This window comes from Podarcis tiliguerta, assembly GCF_965153285.1.
Source record: "Podarcis tiliguerta genome assembly, chromosome: 1".
Classification (NCBI taxonomy): Eukaryota; Metazoa; Chordata; class Lepidosauria; order Squamata; family Lacertidae; genus Podarcis; species Podarcis tiliguerta.
The window spans coordinates 68,616,350-68,643,926 of NC_139534.1; the positions used below are offsets into that span (position 1 = coordinate 68,616,350).

Consider the following 27,577-nt stretch of genomic DNA (forward strand, 5'->3'; position numbering starts at 1 on the left):
ATGAGAGAGGCATTGATTTTGTTTCCGGCAATTGAGGACGCAGATGAACACACTCCCTTAGTATGTTATGCTAAGCTTCTTTTTCTTCTCCTAGTCTGAGAAGCTTTGGGTGTAGCAATGGTTGGTTAGCATTACAGAACTTCTGCTAACTTTGAAAAGAAGATGTTTGCTTCAGCACAACAGCACAACACCTGCTACACAGCAGGGCAAGCTAGAGGTAGGGCTGGGAAATAAATTCAATTCAGCCCACATTTAACAAATCCAAAGACTGTCATACTTTGAAATTTCCCAAATTTCCTATGCAGCTCCCCAGCCCAATCATGTTTATAGAATCACAGAATCATAAAGTTGGATGTGACTCTGAAGTTCATCTTGTCCAACACTCTGCAGTGCAGGAGTATTCAGCTGTCCCATACCGGGATCGAACTATTTCTCTCTCTCTCTCTCTCTCTCTCTCTCTCTCTCTCTCTGTATGTGTAACACACGCACGCACACACACACACACACACACACACAGCATTTTATTAGGGGGAAATGTTTGCAAAACTGTGCATATTAGTCAAAAATGTGTCCAAAAATTGGAGAAATTTGCACTAAAATGCTGATGAATTTTCATGAGGATTTTTTTAAAAAAATTACAAATTGCTGTAGAAATGTGGAGAACTGAATTTCAGATTGGAAAAAAAGGAGAAATGGAGAGAACCAAAACGGTCACACTGTAGGTTAATGCAGAATCAATGTGCAATGAGTTTTTATTTTTGTAATGAAATTAGTTTCTCAATATTATATATATTGTTATATATTTATTTATACTCTGCCTTTTCCTCCGTTAGGCGCTCACTGTGGCTTACAGATAATATAGGAACAGCTAAAAATATAGAAACATCTTGTTGATTGATTTGATATGCACTTTCAAAACTTTTTGAAGCTCTCTGCTGAAGGTTTTGGGGTTTTTTTTTTTGCAACAAGATGCTGTCTATGCAGGAAACAATGTACAGTGTGCACATCAGGAACTCTTCTTCAGAAAAGCTGAAAATCTACTGTACCTGCCAAACATTGATGGTGCACCACCGGAAGCAACTGTTGTAAGTAGAAGTAAGTACTAAGTAGAATCTCATATTTTTTGAAATATGGTTTTGAGAACTCCTTAAAATAGCAACCTTGTAAAGCAGCAAGGAGTGGGGGCAGGGATTGCAGTTCAGAAGCCTAGCTCCACAGCTTTCTTAAAAGCTCCTTGGAAAAGGCAGCTTGCTTTTATATCTTTGAGGGAGGGAAGCAGGGATGTTAGAATTATTCTTTTGAAACTGTAAAGAAGTAATTGTTTAAAAAGTGAAACTGCACCTATATACAGTTTTCTTTTTTTTAAAGAAAGCAGCATGGTCTGAGAATACTGTTGTATTGTGGAATCATTTTATAAAATACACTGGCAAGGGAGATAATGCTCTGCAAATGCCCATGTCCTTTATTTCTAAGACTCATGGTTCTTAATTCAATTCTTTGTACTATATAAATTTCTATACTTTGTACTAATCATAAATTTCTTTTCTACCCCAGGCCCCTTTGACTCCCTTTTAATCTCCAAATCTTTGTTCAGTCCCTGCACAGTCCCATCAACACCAGCGGGTCAATATTGTCCACTTTCGGAAACTCTGAACTAAGGAGAAGGTTGATAGCCAGAGCAACCTCAAGAGTAGAAGTAGAAGTAGAAGTAGAAGTAGAAGTAGATAAAGTGCCATATTGCGGGGAGGGCCTGTAGGGGTAGCGTGACTTGGAGAGGCAAGTTGCCCATATGCCCTTATGGATAAGACTTCCCTGCCAATTGCAGATTGGGGGGATACTCTGAGAGAGATTTGTTTACAGCAACCCTGCACTGTAATCCCTTATTGATATTGTAGGTCAGAGAAAGAGCTGAGGCCCACTGGGATTCCCAGTCAAAAATCCATTATCATTCTCAGGCTGCAGCAAAGGCCAATTTGCTTAAATTGCTCCTTTATGCACCCTCGCCAGCCAAATCCACCACAAACGGAGGTCCCGTGTTTTGTTGACTTGCATAAAAATTGGCTGCATTTTCAAATGTAAAAACGAAACCTTAAATATATGTTGCACCTAAGGCAAGCCCCAAAGTAGCAGGGACTCCCCCTTGCAATGCTGATTTTTGTGTTTCAGCCCTTTCAGCTACAGGCTTGGATAACTCAAACACACACACATACATGTGCACACACCCAAATAATACATTGTACATTTTGTTGCAGGGGCCACACTTCTTTGATCATCTAAAAAATTGAAGGTGAGTTTTCAAAGCCCATTTCTCTTCTCCGTACCAGCAAATGAACTACTGAGGCGGAAAATTAAAAACTCAGTTTTGTCCGAAAGTCAAATTAAGAGCTTGAAAACGAGACTCAGCACTCTACGGCTGCAATATTTGGAAGGCAGGGGCTCTAAACTCAAGGTTAATAATAGTGAACACAAATGGTCTATATTTTAGGTTTGCTTGGTTTTCAAAAAAGGGTGAAACTTCTACAGCTGCTTCAGTAGTTTTGAAGAATCTGCACCTGAAGACCTAATGGAGTTCCTTTCAAATAGCATAGCCTATTGTATGAGTCATAAAATACTAGAGAAGTTAGAATGGTTCTCTCCTTGTTGTCCTTCTGCTGGCAGGTGAAGACCTTATTCCAAAAGGCTTTTGGGAACTGACTGTTTTTAATGAAAGGACTGGTGTCATGCTCTTTCATATTTTATCTGTAAGCCGCCTTAAGTTCCTGTCAGGGAAAAGGGTGGAGGTACAAATAAATATGCAATAACAATAACAATAATATATATAAAGAGGAATTGGCAAAAATGCACATGAGCAGTAGTGTCGTCATGTACTGCTAGGAATGAAAGGTGGGACATGTTTAAGCACCCATCCATAATCCAATTTGCATCTGAAAATACTGTTCAGGGACACACCAGAAAAGACAAAGCTTCCAAAACTGTTAAGCAATGTAATGATGAAAGTATGAGTAAAAATAACCTTAAAGAAATTGGTTGGGATCTAATACAACATTCAGTGGCTGAACAGTCATTGTGCTATTAAAACAAAACCAAAACATGGAAAAGGCCTCCAAAGTCAGTCATCAGAACAATTTTCAAGGATTAGTTCTGTATAGACTTCTAGAAAAAAATATTACTGGACAGATGATTTGGAGCTGAACCAACTGATGGGCCAGGTGCACCTGTGCCATCCTGCCGGAAGCCCTTTTGGTCATCCATCTCCTAAGTCTGAGAGGTGGGAGTTGAAGAGAGAGAAGTCATTTTCTGTGGTGGCTCCATGCTTTAAAGCTTCCTCCCAGTACAGCTCTTGGATGCAGGCTGAAATATTACTTTGTTATTGATATTCCATTTTAATTTTCTTATTGTTGTAAGGAAACTTCAACAAACTTTGTCAAGAAAAATGGCATAAGGATATTTTAAAATAAATAAATGAAGGCTACATGGCTATCATCACACTAAAAAACTTTAGGCTGCAATCCTATGTACACTTTCCTGGGCGTAAATCTCATTGGATGTTTGTTTATTAATATTCACAAAATTTATATACCTCTGAGCAATTTACTTCTTAGTAAGCATGTACTATTGCAGGGTTGGTCTCCTTTTTATGGTGTACAGTACGTCCTCTTCAGGAAAGGTTACATGGTTCTGGATGAGAAAATCTAAATTTGTATATCGGACTCAATTAAAATATCTACTCTTTCCCTTTTATTATAGTACAGGTGCATTGCTAGGGGGTTGCCCCAGGGGGAAATGATGGATAAGGCCTGGGCCTCTTGCCGAGGGCTACAGATTTGCTGTCCCACATTGCCTCTTATTTTAAATTTTAATCTTTAAAACCTTGCTTATATGGCAGCTGGTAAGCAGAGGTTGGGTGGCCATCTGTCGTGGATCCTTTAGTCGAGATTCCTAGACTAGATGACCCTTGGGATCCCTTCTAACTCTACAGTTCTATAATTCTATGATCCATTTTAATTTGCTCAGCAGCCTATATACACATGAGCATGTATAAACTTTGTGCAAATTTGTGACATGGGCCAGTGCTTTGAGTCTTTTAAGTGCCTTAAAAGTGCTCCTGTCTAAAGTATCTAATTTCTTATGGACAGTCTTTTATAAAGTGATTCTTTACTGAACTCTCTGCAGGGTTAAATAACAATAAATATGTATGTAGTGATACATATATCTTTTTTTTTTAGTGGATTTAGTTTTCTTTCCCAACTAGGCACTGCATTTGTCGCACAAGAATCCTGTGCCGACTTTCATAACATAGATTTATTTTCCATGGCTTCTTTTGTTTACAGTCATTCCTAACCCGATTAACTGAGATTCATGTTGCCTGTAGCCTACTGACAATAGCCATCAATAGTGGGAGAGGTGCTGAGGTGTGTTATGTTCAGCACATCCCTTCAGGGGGTTCTCTGTCAAAATCTCTTCAGGCTATCACTTATCGTGTCAATACCAAATAGCATGGAAGAGTTGAAGTGTGGAAGAATTGAAGAACATGACAATTTCCATGTCCACAAGTTGAAAATGCATGTTTTGTGGCATAAGGACCACATGAAATGTGCTAAAATATGGCATTCTAAATGGTTGGTATCATGAAGAAGTTTCTTTATATGACATGATGTCATGTTACATCATCAGATAATCTCTCACTAGAAAATAGATGAATAGAATATAGGCATATATTTCCCCTTTTCTCTGTGTGAATTAGAATAAGTCATTTAATGTGTATGATTCAAATGATCATTTGTTAACAGCAGCCTCACATAAATCACTGTTAACTTAAGGTTTGAGGAAATTTGGCTTGTCTGTTAAATTAGGGTCTGAGGTAATTTTGACCACCATACTAACCAATCAAGGAAATGAAATTGTTGCCAGAGCACTTCCATTTTGTTCCCCATACTTTTTTCATTTTATCTGTTTTTTGCTGTCATGCTCCAAATGCTAGCAGCTGGTTGTTATCTGCTATTTTTGCAGGTTTGCAGCAATAATGTTAGATTATGAATTCTACCATGTTAATGTTCTAGTATTATTTTCATTACAGAACTATTACTTCGAAAGGCAGTAAAAATCCATTAATCCTTCCAATATTGCCTCCTGCTTTAGTACCGGGAGGTAAAGATTTTAATAACAGAAATTATGAAAAAATGTTTTGCATGACTAGCTCATGTTGCTATTCTTTTGCTTTCATAATATTCTTCTTTATATATGAACTTGAGGGGCAGAAGTGTAGAAATCGTGTCAAATAGTGTCACAATGCTGGCAGCTAGCAAGTGAACAATCTGTCAGTTTTGCTTCTTTCACTTTCTCATTTTTCTAATTGTAAATTCAGTTTCCCCACATTTCTATAGCAATTGAGAAAATCCTTATGAAAATTCATTCGCATTTTAGTGTGAACTCATAATAAGTTATTCATTCATTCATTCATTCCACACTTTCCCAACCAACAGGACTCAAGATGGCTTACATATAAAAATGAGAACATGAAAAAAAACACCCCACACAAAAAAACAAATGTTGTATGGTGTTTTGAGTAATACACACCTTTTTACAAGCCTTCCCCCACTATAATGCATTTTTTGTAAATACAGTATTTGTGTAGTGCAAATTCCAAGATAGCTGTATTTTGGTTCACAAGAGTCAAACAAAGAGAGAGAATGACAGCAAGTGGGCTTCTGAAAGATAGAATTGCATATTTTATTCTGGATAACTATGCTACTAACTAGTATGGTTATGTCATACTGGTTGAAGAACTGCATCACAAAATTTGGATAGGTTCAAATAAGTGCTTTGGTTCACATAGTGCGAATTTGATAAATTCAGTTTTAAAACATGTAATCGTAGAATTGCAGAGTTAGAAGGTTCCCCAATAATTAAATAGTCCATCCATCCATGGCAGATGGCCACCCAACCTCTGCTTGCTTGCAAGCCTCCAAGGTAGCAGAGTCCACCACATCTCATGGGAGTCTGTTCCACTGTCAAACAGCTCTTACTGTCAGAAAGTTCTTCCTGATGTTTAGTTGGAATCTCCTTTCTTGTAACTTGAATCCATTAGTATGGGTCCTATCCTCCAGAGCAGGAAAAAAACCAAGCTTGTTCCATCTTCCATGTGATAGCACTTTAGATATTTGAAGATGGCTGTCATACCTTCTCTCAGCATTGTATCTGGCTAGGTCATCTTTAGGGTACACTCCCTGAATCAGTGGACATATCATTCAATTTCTGTAGATCTACTCTGAGGTTGATTTAAGCAGATAGAACATTCACTGTAATAACACCAGGGCAGGAGGTAAGTTGTATTACAAATTTCTTAGTGGGAGAAGGAAGTTTTGCTGTCAGTCTTGCATTTCCTGTCAGGTATCATTCTGCCATTAGATGACCTATATTGTATCCTAATTAGAATGAATCTCCTTATTTAGTCATGTGTGATAAATGAGAAGTCCATCCTCCAAAATTACACTGATTTGCATCAAATGGTGCACCTATGGGGTCATTACGGAGATACACTGTTAGAACTGGCAGCTCATTAATCTTTCTTTGCTTTTGTCTGTACTCAGTGATTTTTGTCTGCAACCTTTATACCCTCCAATGCATCTCACTAAAATGTAACAGGAGTTGTTTGCTTAGTCAATAAAGGCTTCAGTCTATTGCCCCAACCTTTTTCTTCATCTGACCAGATTTTGATGGCCAATTTTCAGTCAGTGAGGACAACAGTCAACAGATTCACTCTGTGGAGCAACATGATTTTATTTGGCCAGACCCCCTGTATCATTATTATTTGGAATTGGCAACCTAAATATACCCTATATATACCAGTCAGAGTTGACCTTCAGATTTCTTTTCTTTTTTTTTTTTAAACTATTGTTCTTTCTGAAAGCCAGCTCAGGAAAAATCCCAGTCTTCAGTCCTTTAATCTTTCTCTGCCTTCATGTACCAAGCAACACTTCCCACAACAAACCCTGAAACTGGTCATACCAAACATTCTCTGTCAGCAGGCCAGACTTTCTAACAACATCTCATTGTCATGCCTGTAAAAGCATAATGGCTCTTATCCAGAAATGCTCCCTTTGCTGAACAAATGATGGCACTTTCGGTTCAGTTTCTGATGGTTGTAAGAGAACAAAAATTGCCTGGGTTCAATCTTCTCAATCCCCAGACAAGTGATCAGATCTGGCAGCACTTTGATTATCTTCCCAGCAGGAGAAATGGAGGGAAATCCTCACATGTACTAGTGGAAAGGGTGCAACTTGTCCTGTTGTTTACACAAAAGATTGCCTCAGCCCTTATACCGTATATCCAATTGATATCTGCGCTCTGTAGGTGAGAGCCTCCTGCAGATACCATCTTATCAGGATGTCTCTTCATGGCACCTACCATTTGGAATTCCTTCCATTAAATATTTGGCACCGTATCTACTGTCTTTTCAGTACATATTGAATATTTTCCTCTTTCAGCCAGTCTTTTAAGTAGAGATCTTTCCCAGTCTGCATCTGCACTGGAATTGTTTTTATTGTTTTGTCACTTGTTTGCTGCCGTAGGGCAGTATATAAATTTAATAAACAAACAAATGAAGAAAAAGTTTTTCAGATTGTGCTATTCCCCAGATTGTTCCTTCTTGATTTGAATTGCCCTCATGCATTCAGGAAGGGAGGAAAATAAGGGCAATCAATGCACAATCTCCTGTGTCTACAAATGGATCACTATTGATCAGAGAAAACTTTGAATCGGGCCCAAGGTTTCATCTGAATCGGGCCCAAGATGTTGAATTCCATGCCTGCCCTAGTTAGAACAAAAAGGAAACTTTAAAAATTACAATCACAAAAGGTCACAGCTCTTCCAATTTAACTTTTATTGCTTTTTTCAAAATGAGTAAATGATTTAATAGAATTAATTTTGGCAATGAAAGCATCTGAGTCACACCATTCACACTTTCCCCTCATTTGAGCTTTATGAGGAATGAGGTTTTTCATTTGTGATCTAATTATGGTGGTTCATTGTTTAATATGCTCCAGTGGCTAATTTTGACTACCTTGTCTATATTTCTAAAAGAACACAGCATAGAAGGGGAAATTGGAGATTACTGTGGTTTTTAACACTGGAACTTACACCTCTAGGAGACAGGGCATTGAGAGACATACCAATTAATCCTTCAGTGGTTTGTAAAATAGAATGTAAAATAAGACACCCAGCACAGTACTCTGAAAGCAAATTACATTCTCCAGTCAGAAAATAAATGATTTGTTTTTCCTCACATCTATGTGATTCATCCAGAATTTACATTTAGAGTCTCTCTTCTTTTTTTCTCTTACGGCAATTTAAATACTAAATCATTCATGTGTTGCATATTTCATGGTCTTGTTGATTGTCCTGGATTTTATGCTATAAGTGTGTTCACTTGACAGAAATAATAGGAATATTGTACTGGTAATTATGTTGTTGCTAATAATGTTGATTTTATGTAATTGTTTGAAACAGCCCTAAGTCTCTCTCTAATGTAGCTACAGAGTTACAAGTTCAGGATTATTCCATGCCTGTCTGCTTGTCTGAACTTGTCTCCTAACTTACTTCAGAGTTTTGAGGAGTCTTCCTGCAAAGGAAGACAAGCCCATGCCATGTCAGAGACAAAGTAGTATGAGATTGTTTCTTTCCTTCTTGATTTAATATAACTACCACTAATTATGAAAGCATAAGCTAGAAAATAATAGTTGTATATTTGTTTCCTCTGATGGACACACAGCTTATCAAGATGCTTTTATGATATTTTTTCCCTCAGGGGAAAAAAGATAAGATTGCTTGTGGCATATGCCTAATCTCTTATAGCATCATTGTAAAATATATAATAATATAGATAACTGTATCTTGCTTAAAACATCCTTCTGTAATGTTTAGCAGCCCACTCCTTGTTTTTCTAGAGCTCTCTGCAAGCTAAACTTGTTCAGGCAAACTTGTTTACAGTAAAGTCATTTTAATAAATGCTTACCTTGCCGTGAACACTTCTCTCCATCTTCTTGGATCCTTGATTTACCATATTTGCGTGCCATTTTTCTAGGAAATTCAGTGAGATTCATATTGTTTTCCACTGAGCTCCATAGGTGAATTTAAATTTTGAACCTAGATTTCCAAAGTCCAATAGTCTACCCAGAATACATATATTTAAATACATTAACAAAACAATACAATGAAATAGGCTGTGCAATTATGTTCTGATTACTTCTTCATTTTTCATAAAAAACCCCCACCTTAATACTTACAGTATTTTGGCAAATATGTGGTGCCTGAAAAAAAACAAAAAACAGTTGTCTGAATGGATTCTGCATTTTTCACGTCAGTGTAGGTTGTATTGGTGAAGTGTTTTGCTTTTAGACCATTCCAGCAATATAAGATTTCCCTAGCATCTGAACTGACAGCTAGCCATTTGGATTCAATGCTGTGGTGTTTTAAAGTTTGTGTTATACACAGTTAGAGTATACTTATACAGCTTTTTCTATTCAATGCTGGTAGGTTCTGAGTCAGATTTGTATTAAAAAAGATTCATGGATGGGAACAGTTAGGAAAACCACAAATTGCTTTCATGTCTGAGTCGAAATAACACGCTTATAAATTTGGTGATACGATTTTATTTTTTTTAATGAGAAAGTGCAGAAGGTTGACTAGAATCACCTTAATTGCTTTAGTTTAATGGTATATTTACTTCAGAATTAGTTTAATTTTAATATATACATTAGCAGAATAACTAATGGTGGGTAGGACAAAGGCCAAATCATTATGCATTATCATGTCCTACAAAGTTCAGTGAACTCTGTTAATTCATAAGGGTGTGACACATGTTTACAGAGCCATGAATCTATAATCAGTAAATACCATGGGTTAGCACTATGTAAACACTGCTTCTGTGCAATGTTGTTCATGGCAAAATTGTCACTCTGAATTTCATTAGCCATTTTACTTTAATCATCAATTTCACGGGCATAAATGAGAAGAGAGTTATAAATCATTTTGAATGCAGAAAGTTGCTAAAGAAATGAGGAAGTATTATCAGTAATTACCTTTGGTTGGGTACAATCAAATAATGAAAATTTCTAAACTCCAAAGTGATGGTGGCTATGAGAAGGATTTTGTATTCATTTTAGGATCTATGATTCTGAAGCGTGTCCTGTTGGGTTAAACTGGACTTATAACCTTAATATATTGTAACATACGACTCCTGTCTCTGACTGAGAGATTCCAGGCATAGGTGTCAACTGTGCAGGGCCCTGGGTGCCCTAGCACCCACAAATTTCTAAATGAAGGGGCTGCCCCCCCAATTTCCCTTGGCGGCCTGCCCCCACGATGTATCCTCATGGGTGTGCTGACATCACACATGCACACATGCCCTGGGTACCAGCTGTCGCAGGGGCAAGGTGGCACATCTGATTCCAGAGGTTCCAGGCAGGGTTTTATTTCCTCAGAATGAGGGACAGTGGAGACTGTGGTGTCTTTATGAGATATTATTTATTTGCTCATATATACAACCTGAGCCAACAATGGAGGGGCTCACAGCATCAACACCTTAGGGCGGTTTTACTTCTCCAATAGCTGCAGCCTTGGATTCCAGCAGAAATCAAGCATGGCTCTGTCTCTCAGCTGCCCAGCTCGCTTCTAGCTTCTAGCGCACACACTGCAACTCTGGTTTTTGTCTTTCTATCTACCAGACCCTTGAAGGAGTGGGGCCCAACCACTGGCCCTCTGGCATAGAGCCACTTCCTTTGTTACCTTAAGGATCCATACGTAGGCCATTACCAAGAACTTGCCTGGCTATTCCAGCAATTGAATCCTTGTTGGATCCAGGAATTAGAAGGCACTCAGGCATACAGCCCCTCCACCCAAACTCACAACAATGTACAATGGAAAATTGTGCTATCACATGCTTTAGGCTGGTGTAGCATACCTTCCCTTATTTCTCCAATGGAATTAGAGATGTCTTAAATAATAATAATAATAATAATAATAATAATAATAATAATATGTATACAACACCAATTGACTGTGTTGCTCCAGCCTCTCTGGGTGGCTTCCAACGTATATAAAAACATAATAAAACATTACATTTTAAAAAAACTTCGCTATACAGGTCTGTTTACAGATGTGTTCTAAAGGTTGTATAGTTACTTATCCCCTTGTCTTGGGAGTTGCATAACTGCATACCCTCCGATGAAATAGGGATGTCCTAAGGAAAAGTGGGACATTCTGGGATCAAATCAGAAACTGGGATGGCTTCTGTCGATCCAGGACCGTCCTTGGAAAATAGGGACATTTGAAGGGTTTGGGTGCAGTGATCTGCCTCCGCTCCCCTTCCTTCCTGCCTGCTGTGTGTGAAAGAGCTGTGGATTTATTGGTGGTTTTGCAATTCACCAAGCCCTGCCAGTCTGGTGATAGAGGATTTTGGATTGCTTCCTAAAGTTGCAGTCCTGTGCACCCCTGCTGAATACCTTGTGCCTTTCCAGATGTCAATGGACTTTGACTATAGCTCAGAGGGGATGGCAGCCAAGGTTCAGCAACACTGGGAGCGGGGCACAGACTGTGCACACTTCTTCGGGCGCATGCCCCATTGATCTTAATGGCCCTGCTGGATAGACATGCCTAGGACTGAGTGCTGGAAAGCTGCTGGAGAAGAGACAGTGAGCCAGAACCTCTGTGGATTTTCATATGGAAGGACAGGTTTCTTCCTGAGTTTGTTTCAAAAGGGCTTTTGCTTTTCAGTAAGAGAGCCCCTATGAGCTTCTTGCATTTTGACAATTTGCTCTCATAATTCACATCTCTTTTACAGTAATGCTTGCTCAATTAATAGTAATTTTCTTATTTTGGAAATGAAATATATTCATCACGCCCCATATGCAAAGAGAAACGTTCCTTGGGCCGGCATGAGGGAATTTTCTTCCTTCATAAATGTTTCATCTACTTTATTAAGCCTCGTGCTTTTCGCACCTTGCCTGCATAAGAATTTTTTTATTTGAGAGATTTTTCTGCTATGAACTACAGAAAAGGAGATGCATTAGGCATAATTGCCAACTGGGTATTCACTCACAATCATTCCAAATGACTCCGTGGTCTCGCTCATGGCCACTGGCAAAGCTTTAATAGCCCCAGAGAGAGGAAGGGACCAGCTTGAGCGAGCAAAACCTTCTTCCAATGCATGTTGACAGAAAAGAGAACTTTGGAAACCAGCTGAAGAACGCATCTAGGAAATGTTGCGCACAAACCCCTTTGAAATAAAGAGGAATCACTCAAGAGCAGCTTTCGTTCAGTTGCTGATCAGAAAGTCGGCGGTTCGAATCCCTGCGACGGGGTGAGCTCCCATTCCTTGGTCCCTGCTCCTGCCAACCTAGCAGTTCGAAAGCATGTCAAAGTGCAAGTAGATAAATAGGTACAGCTCTGGCAGGAAGGTAAACGCTGCTCTGGTTCGCCAGAAGCGGCTTAGTCATGCTGGCCACATGACCCGGAAACTGTACGCCGGCTTCCTCGGCCAATAAAGCGAAATGAGCGCTGCAACCCCAGAGTCGGTCACGACTGGACCTAATGGTCAGGGGTCCCTTTACCTTATACATTCAAAGTCACTTGGTACAGGCCTTCCTTGAATGTCCCCCCTTCCTGATGCAGATGCTCTACACAGTGCCACACCCCTTTGCACTTAGAGTATCTGTCAGGATGATGGCTAGATTAGAAACCTTTCCCCATGGAATGGGAGGAGCACAGTATTAGGCTGTAAACATTCCAGACCTTCAAAGTACCTTCTCCAGAATCCTCTTACCTGTAGTTTACCCCTCACTGAACTACAGTTCCAAGTACCTTTAACAAACTATGGCTCACAGGATTCTCAGGATAGGATGTACTTTGGAAGTGCTTTAAATTTATGGTGTGTATGCACCATACATTGTCTAGCTCCAGTGTTCTACTGGTCTTACTTTGCATCTAGTCTCCCATTCATACAATTGCTGCAGAGATGGGAACTTGAGCTGGGAATGCACTGTAAAATGGCTTTCCTATGTCCTTGCAAGTTCTTAGTATTCTCTAAGATGCTGCTAACTATAGCATCCATTGATTCTTTAGGTCTCCTCTGCTCGCTTTCAAAAGGATATCCATTTCTGATGAATTGTTGAACTAGGAATCTTAGATCACCGGTGATGAGAATACTGCTGCCTAAAAGGTAAGGATGTTTTCATCCTTCAGATTGCTATGGAGTATGGTTGCCAGCATGCAGCTTGTAGTATCTTCGAATATGCAGCTGAAGCAGGAGTTAAGAACCTTAGAAGACCCCTGCTGGAACATATCAAAGACCTATCTATTCCAGCATCCTGGTAGACTAATGGCCAAACAAAGGTCCATGGAAAGCCCAGAAGCAGGAAGTAATAGCCCACTCCCAAGTTTGTTTCTTCAGCAACTGGTACCCAGAAGCATGCTGCCTCTTTTCATGGGGATAGCACAGAGCCATCTTGACAAGTTGCCACTGATAGCCTTTATTTATCTAACTCATTTTTAAAGATGTCCAGGTTGGTAGCTATCACCACATATTGTGATAGTGAATTCCATAATTCAATCATACACTGTTACCAAGGAGGACACACTTTTATCTTTCTCAGAGCTATATGGAATAACTCTGGATTCTGGTATCAGAGAGGGATAAAAACCTGTTTCTAATCCCTTTCTCTATACCAGACAAAATGCTATAAAGTTTTGTCACCTTTTCTCTAAATTAAAAAAACCCCAGATGGCGTGACCGTTCCTCGTGAAGGAGTTGCTGTAGCCCCACACTCATTTTGGCTGCTCTTTTGTCGCACCTTTTCCAACCATTACAATCCAGAACTGTACACGGTATTCCCTGTGCGGTTGCACCATAGATTTGTAGAAAGGCACAACCATATTGGCAGTTTCCCAGTCAATCCAATTCTTAATAACTGCTGCTCACGTGAAATTCACTTCTTTTTTTCACAGCAGCCACACACTGGGTTGACATTTTCATTGAGTTATGCAGCATGATCCTATGATCCATTTTCTGGGTCTGCAAGCTCACACCCCTTCCCTGGATATGAGAAGTCATATATGAAAATGTTGAACAGCGCAGGATGTAGAACAGAGCCCTGTGACACCCCGCTCTAGTTTGACACAGAACAATTAATGAACCATCGTTTGGTACAGTTGTTCAATCAGCTGTTGATACACCCAACAGTAGTATTGTCCAGCCCACATCATAGCATCGTATTAAAGACAGCATTATGGGAGACTTGGTCAAATTTTATGCAACTTTAGTATATGCGTGTTTGTATACATTACTTGCCTACAGAACTGAGAACTGCATTGTAAAATTTCAAAGAATGGCTGTGTTTCAGTTCAGGTGTTGTTTTGGAAAGTACATCCCCCTTTAACTGCAAACGGAAATGTATTTCACTCCCATCCCTAGACTGGTAACACAGCTGTTCGTTATCCTTACCAAGAAAGTTCACTTTACAGTTTATATTGTGAAAACCTTCCCCTTCCCAGCGCAGCTTTGCTTTAGCTTTTAGTCTAAATTTTGCACCTTGTAACCTTTTATTTGATTTCCCCCTCCCATGCTTTATTGCTGGGGCCTTGGCTTTTAGTTACTCTCTTCTCCTGAATGAGATTGTACTGCTGCTTTCCGTTACCGTCGTATAGGTTTTTAATTCTCTTTTATTGGAGTGCTTTTACCATCTGTGAATCACCTTGAGCGATTCACTTAGATTTTTTTGCAGTAAAAAATAAAGGAAAAAAACCTTTATTTGGTTGGTTGGGGTTTTTTTTTGTCCTGTTTTGCAAATTTCTATGCATCTGTAACATTATGCCTTCCTTGGAACTAAATTAAAGTACATGGAAGATGTCATATTCTAGCATTTCATATCTCTTATCTATCCTCTGCATGTCCTCACATAGTTCTGCAGAAGCTTATGTACGGACATTGAAATTCATACAGTTCTGAATATTACTGTTCATGGTGATTCTGAATGTTAATGTTTACCAGCTGTTCTTAATCCCAACCTGTATCCATTCATCTCATAAATCTGGGGCATAATAGCAACTTGGTAGCTAGGCATTTGGAAGATTTGTTATGCTATAATCGGGAGGAAAGCATCATTGGCATTAATGCTATGCATCTATTAAAGGAACATGAGAAACAAGTCTTCTTCTTCTTCTTCTGGCCTAGATCATGGCCAGTTCAGTTAACCACTTGCCATATGATGAATCACAGAGCTGGAAAGGACCATGTGGGTCATATAGCCTAACCCCATGAAATGAAGGAATCTCAGCTAGATCATACATGACAGATTACCATCCAACCTTGGCTTAAAAAGAGGCCACCACCTCCTGAGGAAGTGGTGGTTCCGCTACTGGACAGCTATTACTGTCAGAAAGTTTAATTGGAATCTCCTTTCTTGAATCCATTGGTTTGGGTCCTAGCCTCCGGAACAGGAAAAAAGGAACTTGCTCCATCCTCCATGTTACAGCCCTTTAGATATTTTTTAGGATTTTGATATTCTCAAAGCTGCCTAGGATAGGAGCATAGTGAAGGCCAGTGTTTGCACAAATGTGTTTTAATCATTGCAATAGGTAGAGTATACAGCATTCTTAGCATTAATCCAACCCTAAATTTGTTATTCAGATCAGATCAGCCCAAGTGCCTCTCAGTTTGTAGTGTGGTACCCTCATCCCCGGGTAGATACCTGTCTTCTCAGCCTTTCATAAAGTGCCATGGACATGAATGGCATCAAATAACTAAGTAGTAAGTTACACAGCAAAGCAATGGCCAAAACCAACCAATGGTCTGTAATGTGATCTCCTACTGATTTACTCTATTCCATAGCACTGTTGCATTAATTGGTGACATTGCCATTAGAATTTCCTTATGACAATGAGAAAAAGGTGCTTTAGAGTTCTCTGTCTTCTTGCAGAATCTAGGGACTCAGCTACATTAATCAAATTACAACGTTATAAATGTGATATAATACTGTAACACCAGATGACGCTCTTGTGAGCTTTACAACGGTTTTTAATGCAGCATTTTCAGACCGTTTTTATTAGCTGTGTAGATCTAGCCTAGGTATCTTGGAAGACTGCAGAGGTTCATCCAGGGCTTTTTTTCCAGCCGAAACTTGTCAGAACTCAGTTCCTACACCTCTCAGGTGGCTGCCATTGCCATTATAAGAAAACAAGGGTGGAGTTCATGGTGAGTTCTGGCACCTCTTTTTCTAGAAAAATAGTACAGGGTTCATCCCATTGCAACTGGAGCTGGATCCCTCTTGTCATCTTGTGGGACACATTCACTTTATGGACTTGCTCTTCTCCAAAATGATAAAAAATAAGCCAAGCAAGATGTCAATTGTAAAGCAACCCCCCCCCCCCATACTGGGTTACTGGACCATTTCAATACAGAATAAGGAACACACTCATTTGTCAGTCAATGCAGTTTATTGAAGTGAAACAAAGAAGTTCATAGTATACATGACTAAACCACCCTTTTAGTCTGACATGGGCATCTTGTGAAGGCACATGGGGAATCTTCTGGGGAATTAGAATGGCAAAAGAAGACCTGAAGAATGCCTGTCTGAAATGCAGTTTTAAAGGTAGAAATTGGGAATGTTGTGTACCACAGAAAGAAAGAATGGAAGAAATTGAACAATTGCTCGGTAGATGCTATGAAAACCAGTTTCAGAAAAGAAGAGGAAGCTCACATTTGGCTCTCTATTCTCCTCACACGCTGCAGATTTACAATGCCATGAAATATAGATAAGGGAAGAGAGTTATACTCTCTTGTTAATGGCCGTTGCTTCTCAATAGGGAAGACAGGCCTCTTTTGGAAAAAATCGATGTGGGCTTCTTAACCTTCACTTCAGGCTTTGTTGTGCTGTGTGTCACGCATCCAGAAATGATACCACCTTTAGTTTAGGGACAAATCTCTCCCTGCACAAACAGGAATAATCTTTAGAGGATTGCTTGGGAGGGTAGATACTAAGCACAGATCTATGATCCTCATCCATTTTTCAGATTATTAAAATTATTCAAGGGCCTGATACATGGAGCTTGTAAACCTATTCCACTTCAAAACATTTATACACCAAATCTGTCACTTTTATTGTTAAACACTATGAGATAAAGGCATTGACGAATAGCAGTTTGGAAAAGAAACCAAAATATAGGAGTAAAATCCCTACCCTTGTTCTGAATTGCTGGAAGTTTGCTAAACTGTTTCTAAAACTTAGGCAGTGCCTAAATTAAAGTTTAGTACACTCATATTTTGACATGAAATATAACAGACAACATTTCCCAGGACAGATGATTCAGGTTCTTTTTATCTATATTATCTATTCTTTTTATTTATTGATCTATCTTAAAAATTAAGTTATATACTGATTTTGATTTATATGTTGATACATCTCAAAGCAGTTCACAATATACATAAAACCATCAAAATCAATAAATAACAACAGCTAAAATATGCAGACAGTAATATCATTTCAGCAGCTACAGCAGCCAGAACAAAAAGCAGGCACACACCTCAGTATCAGCTGTCAGGAATGAGCCAGCTCCCAGTGAAGGTTTGCAGCCAGCTCCGAGTGAAGGCTTGCAGCCAACGGAAGAAAGCAGCCAGGAACAGAGAAAGTTAATTTTCATGCAGGGTGAACAGCAGCTAGTGCCAACTCCCCCGCCCCTTGGAATGCTGGGTGATAAGGGAATGGCTGAGAGTGGGCTGGAACCCAGCCAAAGCTCTTGAGAAGTTCAAACAGGCGAGGACAGAGATGGAAGTAAGTAGTTTGTCAGAAAGGGAGGAGGGGGGAGCTGATCCAATCCCTCCTCAGAGTTGGCTAAGGGGAGGGCTGTTAGACCGGAAATAAAGCAAGAGATGTAAGACGCGAAAGTTCTCCATCTTCTGTAGAAACCGGAAGGGATCTTCAGAAGGGTCATCTTCATTGATGATGTCTGAGGCTGTGTTAGAGCCCTCTGGAGCTATCTGTTTTGACAATAAATAATCCTTTTTAATTAACTACGCTTACTGTGTTATCAAGCTGGGAACCTGGACCCCTGACATCAACACTCATGAAACATGATGGCAAAGAAAAAGGGGCAGGATTCAGCTAGTGAGTCCCATCAGTAGAAGCCCATGCAAGGGGATCCATTTGTGTAATGGGACTTCCCTCCACCCCCCCCCAAATTCGCTGGGGAGGATCAAAAGACTCTCCAGATCCACACACAGTGGGAGGAGTGCTCGAATTGTTTCATCTGGCTAGTTGAAATGCTTGTCTTGATGAAACGACTGACATGGTGTGACACTGAATTCCTCCCAAGGTCTTTAACAGTCTTTAAAAACAAACTGCTGCTTGCCTGATCTCTATAGGAAGCTCAGTCCACAAAAAAGCTGGAATATCAATGTACAGTGGTATCTCAGGTTAAGTATGGTACTTAATTCGTTCCGGAGGTCCGTTCTTAACATGAAACTGTTCTTAACCTGAAGCACCACTTTAGCTAATGGGGCCTCCTGCTGCTGTCGTGCTGCTGGAGCCCGATTACTGTTCTTATCCTGAAGCAAAGTTCTTAACCTGAAGCACTATTTCTGGGTTAGCGGAGTGTGTAACCTGAAGCATATGTAACCTGAAGTGGTAACCAGAGGTACCACTGTACAGTATATCCAGAAAATATAATCACACTCTCAGTTAAGTAGTGGGTGTTTTTCTGCTGTAGGAGTGGCTAACGTGTGGCCTACCAAATGTGGGGCTACAACTCCCATAATCCCTGGCCACTGGCCATGCTGGCTGGGGCTGATGGAATTTGGGAGTCCAAGAAAATCTAGTGATTCACAGTTTAGCCTTTTCTATTGCAGTTAAGCCTACAGACTTAGGCCCTTTCTCAAATGTATGGCTTCTGAAGGAGCCTGGCCAGCAGGGACATTGACCAGTGGGTGTGCTGCTGTCTCCCATTATGTATTCAGTGCACCTGTGAGATGGGTGTGTATGTATAGCTCTGTAGTCTTTCTTGACCGCTTTTTACCTTACAGCCGACTGAGTTTAGCTTAGATTCTCTGAACCTTGGAAACTTGCTGCACCTTCAGGCAAATAGGGGTATGGGCTATAATGGGTTGACCTGGGACCAAGGGGTTTGTGAGTCGTCCTCTACTGATGGTACCTTCTTATAGAGGGCTCATAGCTTCATGGAATGCAATGGCAAAGAATATATACAAAAAACCAGCACCTCACACTATCCCTGCTGTAAGATTCTTCATGAACTATCCAAGAAAATGTTAACTGCTTTGCAAATTCAGTAAAAATCTATAAAGTTTTAAGAAGTAGATGTTAGATTATGTGATGTGACATATTTTGATTGAGTAGTTCTTCCAAATGTCTCTTGCTCATGCAAGATATATGAGACTGCAAACAGGAGGAGGAGGAAGTTCAAAAATTAAGGAACATAGAAAAGGTCACCATAGTAAAGTTTACTACATCTTTCACAAAATAAATGAGATACTAAAATTCTGACACCTTAAATTTGAGGCCAAAGATTGAAATAGAAGCCAGAAGGGAGCTGCCACTATGTAACAGCAATGAAAATTGGAAATTTGCTCAATGTACTTTAACAGCTTCACTCTAATTTGGGTTTTCATAGTAGTCAATGTCCATGGCCCCTAGTTGTGAGTACCAAAGTACTGCATAAATGGTGTATCATGTTAAGGGTGCTCACAAGACCCCCAGCATGCATAGGTGTGTGTGCATTGTTGAAGGCAGGGCCAAGAGGCATGGTCCTGCTGTCCTCTCCAAACATTGGATGTTTATGTGGAGGGGGTGCAAGTGAAGAGACCCATCACATGTATGTGTGTCAAGTTGTCTTGGCGTGCATGTGTGGGCCAGGACCAGTGGTGTTGTGAAGCACCACCATTGTGGCTAATACTCTGCCTTCTCAGAGAAAAGTACCAAGATATGGTCTGAAGCCGCCATGTTGCTGACGCGAGGCTAACCAGGTCTGGATCTTGTCAGTGCCTTGATGGGTGCATCCCATTTCTGCCTAGGAACCATAAATAATTCTGCCTTGGGTTCCGTGCTTGAAGAATGGTGGATAATAAATATAATAAAATACACAACAACCCACCAAATAAGATAAACAGAAAAAAGGAAGGTTACATTAGCAGCATGCATGGCTAAGGGTTACACCGCCACTTTTTCTGCCCGGACACTGAGGTCCAGCGCCAAGGGCTTTCTGGTGGTTCCCTCACTGCAAGAAGCAAAGCTACAGGGAACCAGGCAGAGGGCCTTCTTGGCATTGGTGCCCGGCCTGTGGAACGCCCTCCCATCAGATGTCAAAGAGATAAACAACTATCTGACATTTAGAAGACATCTGAAGGCAGCCCTCTTTAGGGAAGTTTTCAATGTGTGACATTTTAATGTATTTTTAATCTTAAGCTGCTCAGAGTGGTTGGGGAAACCCAGCCAGATGGGCGGGATCCAAATAAATTATTATTATTATTATTATTATTATTATTATTATCACACTGTTTAACAAATTCTGATTCATAAAACCTAACTAAAAATTAACATTTTTTTTATCAAGACCTTTCACAACTGTATTAATTGTTAAGTGGACAGGGCAGTGACTAGGAAAGGGAGTGCCCCTGCATGTTTGTCTTTGGAGACCCTGTCCCCATAGGGTCACCTCTGTCCTTTACCAACACAGCCCTGGTCTCTCTGTGGCCCTAGATTGGCAGTTGTCCCCACCACTCTCTCAAGCTGATTTGCTGGGCTTGTTAAGATTTCATATCTTTGGGAATGAGTTGCCCCATTTGCCAGGAAATAACACACAGATACACGATAACTTCAGGGACAAGGGTGGCGCTGTGGGTTAAACCCCAGAGCCTAGGACTTGCCGATCAGAAGGTCAGCGGTTCGAATCCCCGCGACAGGGTGAGCTCCCGTTGCTCGGTCCCTGCTCCTGCCAACCTAGCAGTTTGAAAGCACGTCAAAGTGCAAGTAGATAAATAGGTACCGCTCCGGTGGGAAAGTAAACGGCGTTTCTGTGCGCTGCTCTTGTTCGCTAGAAGCGGCTTAGTCATGCTGGCCACATGACCTGGAAGCTGTACGCCGGCTCCCTTGGCCAATAAAGTGAGATGAGCGCCGCAACCCCAGAGTCGGCCATGACTGGACCTAATAGTCAGGGGTCCCTTTACCTTTACACGATAACTTGCAATAACGACTAAACGGCTATATTCCAAAAACTTGTGTCCTGCTTTTAAAATCATGGCTCGTGCTACACCCTGTGGTTTGAATGAATTTATATATGTAACTATGCAAGAATGGTTTTTGAATTTTGTTTTGTTTGTCTTTATATTTTAGGTTTGTTATTGCTTATGGCCAAATAAATATAATTTGCTATCGCTACTAAATAAATTAACTGAGTACTGGATACAGTTTGTCATGTGCTACAAAAATAAGTTTAAAAATAAACTTTATCAGTGTTGCTTTTATTTATGCTACATTTTTTGGTTGTTTGGGTATTTGTTTGCTGTTTGGATTAAATATTAATAATAAAAATAACAATGCGCATTAAAAAAGGATTTTAATATACAGCAAGGCATGCTAATCTGCTCATCATTCCAGTTTTTTAAAGTACGGCATGATAATTCATTCTTCATAAGTGTTGTGCAAAATGTGCCCTTATCTGAGAGCATAACACTGTCAAAAGAATTTTAAAAAACTGCTTTACAGTCCATAGCCCTAATTCATAGAACTTCAGGTTTTCAGAATCTATACAGATGTTGGTTCTTTCAGTTTTTCAAGGCCAAATATACCTGTTGAAGAGGGCAGAAAAAAGTTTGATCCCCACACCCCCAGTCAGTTTGGCTTTGTCAAAGTTGTCTATACGGACACACTTTTATTTGTATTTTTTATTTTTTTTATTTTTGCATTTTACAGACCATAACAACAAAAAAGAAACAAAATACAGATATTGTATCTCCTTTGACACCCCTCTCCCCCTTTTGTGGATCCTTATGTTTACATTTTCATTCTGCATCTCAACACTAACTCCAATTACAGTGGTACCTCGGGTTACAAACGCTTTGGGTTACAAACACTTCAGGTTACAAACTCTGCTAACCCGGAAGTAGTAGCTCAGGTTGCGAACTTTGCCCCAGGATGAGAACGGAAATCGTGCACCGGCAGCGGGAGGCCCCATTAGCGAAAGCGCGCCTCAGGGTAAGAACAGTTTCAGGTTAAGAACGGACCTCTGTAATGAATTAAGTTTGTAACCCGAAGTACCACTGTATTATAAATTATTTTAAATCCTTAATCAGTCCATGGTTCAGATTTTTGCTACAAACCTACTAATAAGTGTAATTATTTACAATATTTTTTCAAATACCTTATATAATTCCCCGATTCTTTGTTAAAATTTGATTCTGGCTCCTGATTCTTCCTGTAAATTTTGCCAATTCAGCGTAGTTAATTAGTTTTAACTGCCACTCCTCCTTGGTTGGAAGAGTATTTTCTTTCCAACTCCGGGCCAGCAACATTTGGGCAGCTGTGGTCACATATGTGCATATGTAGCCATCAACATGGGCTGCTGATTTTTAAAATTATCACATATCACCCATTTGCACACATGAGACACAATCTGGAAGGTGACAGTAATCCCAGCTACACTGTTAGCTCTTAATAATTACTAAAGGATCATCTTCCCAACTGCATTTTGTTTTGTTTTTCTAACCATGGAAAAAGTGCCTTGCCCCAGCTCCATTACAGCACACCCTCCAACATTCTCCAATTAATATAGAGACATCCATTTTACTATTTATACCCCACACATCTTATTGTGTTGCTCCAGCATTCCATCATATATAAAAACATTATAAAACATTAAACATTTCTTTAAAAAACCTTCCTTATGTACAGGATTGCCTTCAGATGGCTCAGGGGTTAGGTAACTCCATAACCTCCAACATTTCTCCAGTGAAAATAGGGACACTTTCTAAGGAAAGTGGGACATTCCGGAACAAAATCAGAAACTGAGACAGCTTCTCTAAATCAGGGACGTCCCTGGAAAATAGGGACACCTGTAGGGTCTGATTACAGCTTTATATCACAATGTTTCAAAAACTCACTGCAGGAAAGGTATAGGAAGTACCGTATTTTTCGCCCTATAGGGCGCACCGGCCCATAGGGCGCACCTAGGGTTTTTTTGGGGGGGAGGGGGAATAAAGGGGAAAAAATTATTTCCCCCCCAGGCGTGGGGCTGGGGTGGGGGAAGCCCGAGCTTCCCCCGACCCCAGCCCCCAGAACAGGCTGCTATCCGCAAGCCTTGAGAGCCCGGCGGGAACTCCCGCGGGCTCCCAAGGCTTGTGGATAGCTTCCTGAAGCCTGGAGAGTGAGAGGGGTCGGTGCGCACTGACCCCTCTCACTCTCCAGGCTTCAGCAAAAGCCTGCATTCACCCCATAGGATGCACACACATTTCCCCTTCATTTTTGGAGGGGAAAATGTGTCCTATAGGGCGAAAAATACGGTAAATTTTAGAATGACAGTTTCTCTTCTAAAACAGAAACAAAAAATTCTAGATACTCGAATATTATGTCCCCCTCCCAACTTGTGTTTTATTGTGGGTGCATCCTGTTACAAGTTATTGACACAATAATAGTGCATTAGTGGTGAATTTATTCTGCTTTAGTTTGTTCCCCATTTCTACCATATTATTGCTCTACAGAGGAGCTATAATGCAACTTGGGCTGCATTCACATGACAGTTTATTCTGTTTTCATGACTTTCCACTAAACGTTAAGTCCTGCATTATATTTGAACTAATATTTGAACACATGACAAAATATCCTCCTCTGAACTATTGTGAAATGTAGCACAAGTTTAGTGCTCATTTCTGTGTTATTTCCTAATTAATATGGTAGAAATGAATGCTAAAGCTGTGCTGTATTTTGCTATAGTTCCAGAAGTGGCTTTTTATATTGTGTGAAGGCTTAAATATATTATAATGTGAAAATTAACAGTGAGGGATGAATATAGCCAACAACAACAACCACCCAGAACATTTGTGGTATTTCAGCAGGGAGTTATGAGATATGTATTGATTGGAAATGAAGCAGCGTGACTACCACAAAACTTTTGCAGGGACGAAAGCAGGATTGTGTATGACCACCCCAGCAGTATCAGGAGCACAAGTAATCATGAATGCATGCTTATGCATGTCTGGAGGGGCCCTTTATTTCCCTGAATAAGCTTCTCTTTAGCACAGCACTTGGTTTTACCTTCTAACTCTAGTGCAAATTTCATGGAGTTAGACCCTTGTCTTGTTTAAGGTGATGCCTAATATTATTGTTTCACTGATAACCTAGTAATTCTTTTGCAAGGCCATCAGAACTCCTATTTCATCACTGGAAATCAATGCTGTTTGTAGGCAGAGAGCTTGAATTGCCACGAGCAATTTCCCCAATTTTAAAGCTTTGCTCTTTTTGTTTTTTAGTAACCCTCCCCGCCCCAGGTTATATTTCTAATGATGGTGTCACCTCCACCATCCTCATCATAGAAGGAGTTGTAAGAAAAGCATTGGATTCAGTGAGATCTTGTTGTCCCTCTAAACCGAACCTCTGAGATCCATGCATCACAATTTTCATTTACAAATTCAATATTCACAATTCAGGCAGCCTTATTCAGAGTTTTGACTCAGTCCCCATTAAGATTAATCAGCCTCTATTCCCAAGCTTGCCTTGGAAGATCCAGGGTGTTAGATAATCACCCGGAAACTCATTGCCTGCCATTATGTTACGCTAGTGTTATGAGACTAGGATGTTGAAAGGGAAAGGAGTAAAAGAGTAATCATCTTTGCAACACTGAAATAACTCATTAAGATCATGGGAAAAAGAAAGCAAAAGAACCAAAGGCATTAAAGCTAATAGCAAAATTCAGGTTGTCAAATGAAGTGTGTTTTTCATTTTAAAACCGTTAACAGGATTTCTGAAACTAGAAATGGCAGAGCAAAGTTGAATTCAGATAAAGTATCACATTTCTGTTTCTTGTAGTTTTTATTTCATGCCCCTTTTGCCTTTCTAATTGACACCTGGGCCCTGACAAATTGGGGCTGCTTCAGCTGAAAGCAATTTGCTTTTTAACCCCACCTAGCTACTGCAAACAGATTCGCTTTTGTGCGTATTACTCGTGCATTAACAACCCACTGAAAGATGAACCTGTTAACCCTGAACAGAAACTTTTATACATAACTTGGCTGAGCATTCTGTCATGTGCCTCGCTGAAAGCAATAATACTGAATCATTTGTATCCACTCACATAAAAAGGGCAGGGAGTCTAGCAAATGGATGCTCTTGCAAACTCTGGCTGTAATCTTATAATGGAATATATACTACAGAAAGAACCACAACAGGAGGAAGTGTACTATGGCTGCTAAATTTTTCAAACTGATCTTTGCAAGAAACCTTCCTTTACCATTCTCTCAACATCGTTACAAATGCCAACAGAAATGAGTGGCTCACAGTAGAAAAATGAAAGGCAATGGATGCCCTCCTTTTATAGAAAAAAGCAGTGCTTTCAAGATGTTTTCTTATTACAATGCAGGGAGAGAACCAGTTGCTGTCAAACCAAGTTGCAACGTGAAACAGAGAGCTAAGGCTCTTGCACTTTAAACGTGACACATACCCAATTCATCTGCATTTTCAACTAATATGATAAGTGATTGTGTGCATCCTCCCCAGTTTTGCATAGGAGTCCGGTTGCAGCCAGGGTGAGAATTGTTACATAAAGTTTTGCCTCAGAACAATTCAAGCAACAGGTGCGTCATCTAAAGATGGAGCCAGACACCACACATGCCTTATTTTCAAGGTACAGCTAGACACACATTGTTCAGTGTATAAAAATACTGTTGTGAGTTGTCCAAAACTGAGTAATTGGTTTGGGAAATGCAAAAGGCTGGAAGAGGTCTGCAGGCCAAAATTGATTACTGGGCCTCATTACAATTTGATTTTAATCTTACTCAATCTTGACCTTAATCTTCTTGTCAAGGAAATCTATTGACCAGACCATCTTTCTAGTGATAAATAGAGGCATTTTAATGGTTTTATTGTATTCTCTTAGTTTCTCCTTGTAAGCTATTGTGATGTGGCTTACGTAATGAGTGCCTGATCACTTTTTCCCCTGCTTGTTAATTCATTTTCATTTGCTTCATTAGACTTTTTAAGTAGTGTTATTTGCCTTAGTGTGTGCCTGAGATAAATATTTTGTTCGATTCTGGTATGTTTAGTCAGTTAAACACTAGCTTTTATTCAATGATAATCCTATTAAAGCAATAGGATTGGGAACAAGTAATGTGGCATGAAAAAGGAGTTGTAGTATAAAAATAATAAGTTAAACAGTTCTGGTATTTCTGTAGAAATCCAATTATCTACAATAGTTGAAAAATGATATCATCCATGCCTCTGGGTCTGCATAGGTGCAGCATAACAGCTAAGTGGGCGCTAACTGAGTTAAACTTTTGGGTTAGATGCTCAAAAGTCACAACACTGACTCAGAAGTCCTTGGAAAGCTGTCATCTTATATCCTTATTTTAGCTTTTTGGAGATAAGGCCATCTGAGGTGGTAGTAAACTTTGTGTACGTGTGGTTTCTTCCCCATCAAGAGAACCACTAGTAAGATTAAGGTAAGACTATTGCTGAGCAAACCTTGTTTAGATTCCCTGGACTGAGGCAATTACCAAACAGTCTCAAACTTAGCATTCTTGGGAAAGGTGGCAGCTTCAGTAATTCCTGAATGAAATGGAGCAAATTGAAATTCAGTTATCTTTTGCTATATTTACTTGGAAATGTGGTGGCTGCTATGAATGTTTATTATGTCAATTTAGACTGGTGCATCAGTGCTGCTTATTACTAGAGATGTTAGATCTGACCATAGTGACCTTTTGCTTTATTTATACCCAGATTGGAGTATTGCAATGTGCTCTGTGTAGGGCTGTCTCCTCAAAAACTGTCAGTTATTCAGAATGTGGCAGCCAGACTGTCAGCTGGAGCTGTTTTTTGGAATTGTGTTTCCCCTTTGTTAAAATAGCTATGCCAGTTTCTGGTTCATATTTGGACACAAGTTAAAGTGCTAGTTACGACCTGCTCTTCTGGAGAGCATAGCCTTCAACTGTCCAGATAAAAACATGACAACCTGTTTTGGGGGCTGTGCTCTCAAGAGCATGGTGCCCAGAAATGTGTGTTTTGGGGGTGCTGCGGCCCTGCCACACAAGATGGTGATGCCCCAAACCAGACATTTTTTGTGCTGTGCTCTCTTGTGAGAGCACGGAGCCTCAAAAAGTGTTTTTGGGCTCTATACTCTCACACGGGTCATGTGACTCGCTAGGATGTGCAGCCTTGAATACATGAATCTTGGTTTGGGGCCTGGAGATGTTGGAGGGTATTGGAGAATCATTCCTGTATGATTGTTTAATTTCTAGTTAACATGAGGGGGGGTGGTGGTTCTCTTTCATAGTTTCCCTCAGATTGTGACATTTATTCCCCTAGAGAGGCTT

General features: G+C 40.1%; 1 protein-coding gene across 8 annotated transcripts in view; it reads left to right on the forward strand.

The window, feature by feature from the left end:
• The window catches only part of LOC310670078 (uncharacterized protein), a gene marked incomplete at its 5' end in the record, with an annotated part of 234,151 nt that overhangs the window by 91,653 nt on the left and 114,921 nt on the right, over positions 1 to 27,577 (forward strand). For 6 of the 8 annotated variants that reach the window (XR_014507511.1, XR_014507512.1, XR_014507513.1 and 3 more), the window contains one exon: positions 13,120 to 13,216. Coding sequence is in view for 2 of the 8 variants with exons in the window: in XM_083424605.1 (XP_083280731.1) it covers positions 13,120 to 13,169 (50 nt within the window). Of the gene's footprint in view, positions 1 to 13,119; positions 13,217 to 14,001; positions 14,167 to 25,766; positions 25,888 to 27,577 lie in introns of those variants that run through there. The other 2 variants (XM_083424605.1, XM_083424604.1) reach the window with 2 other exon arrangements.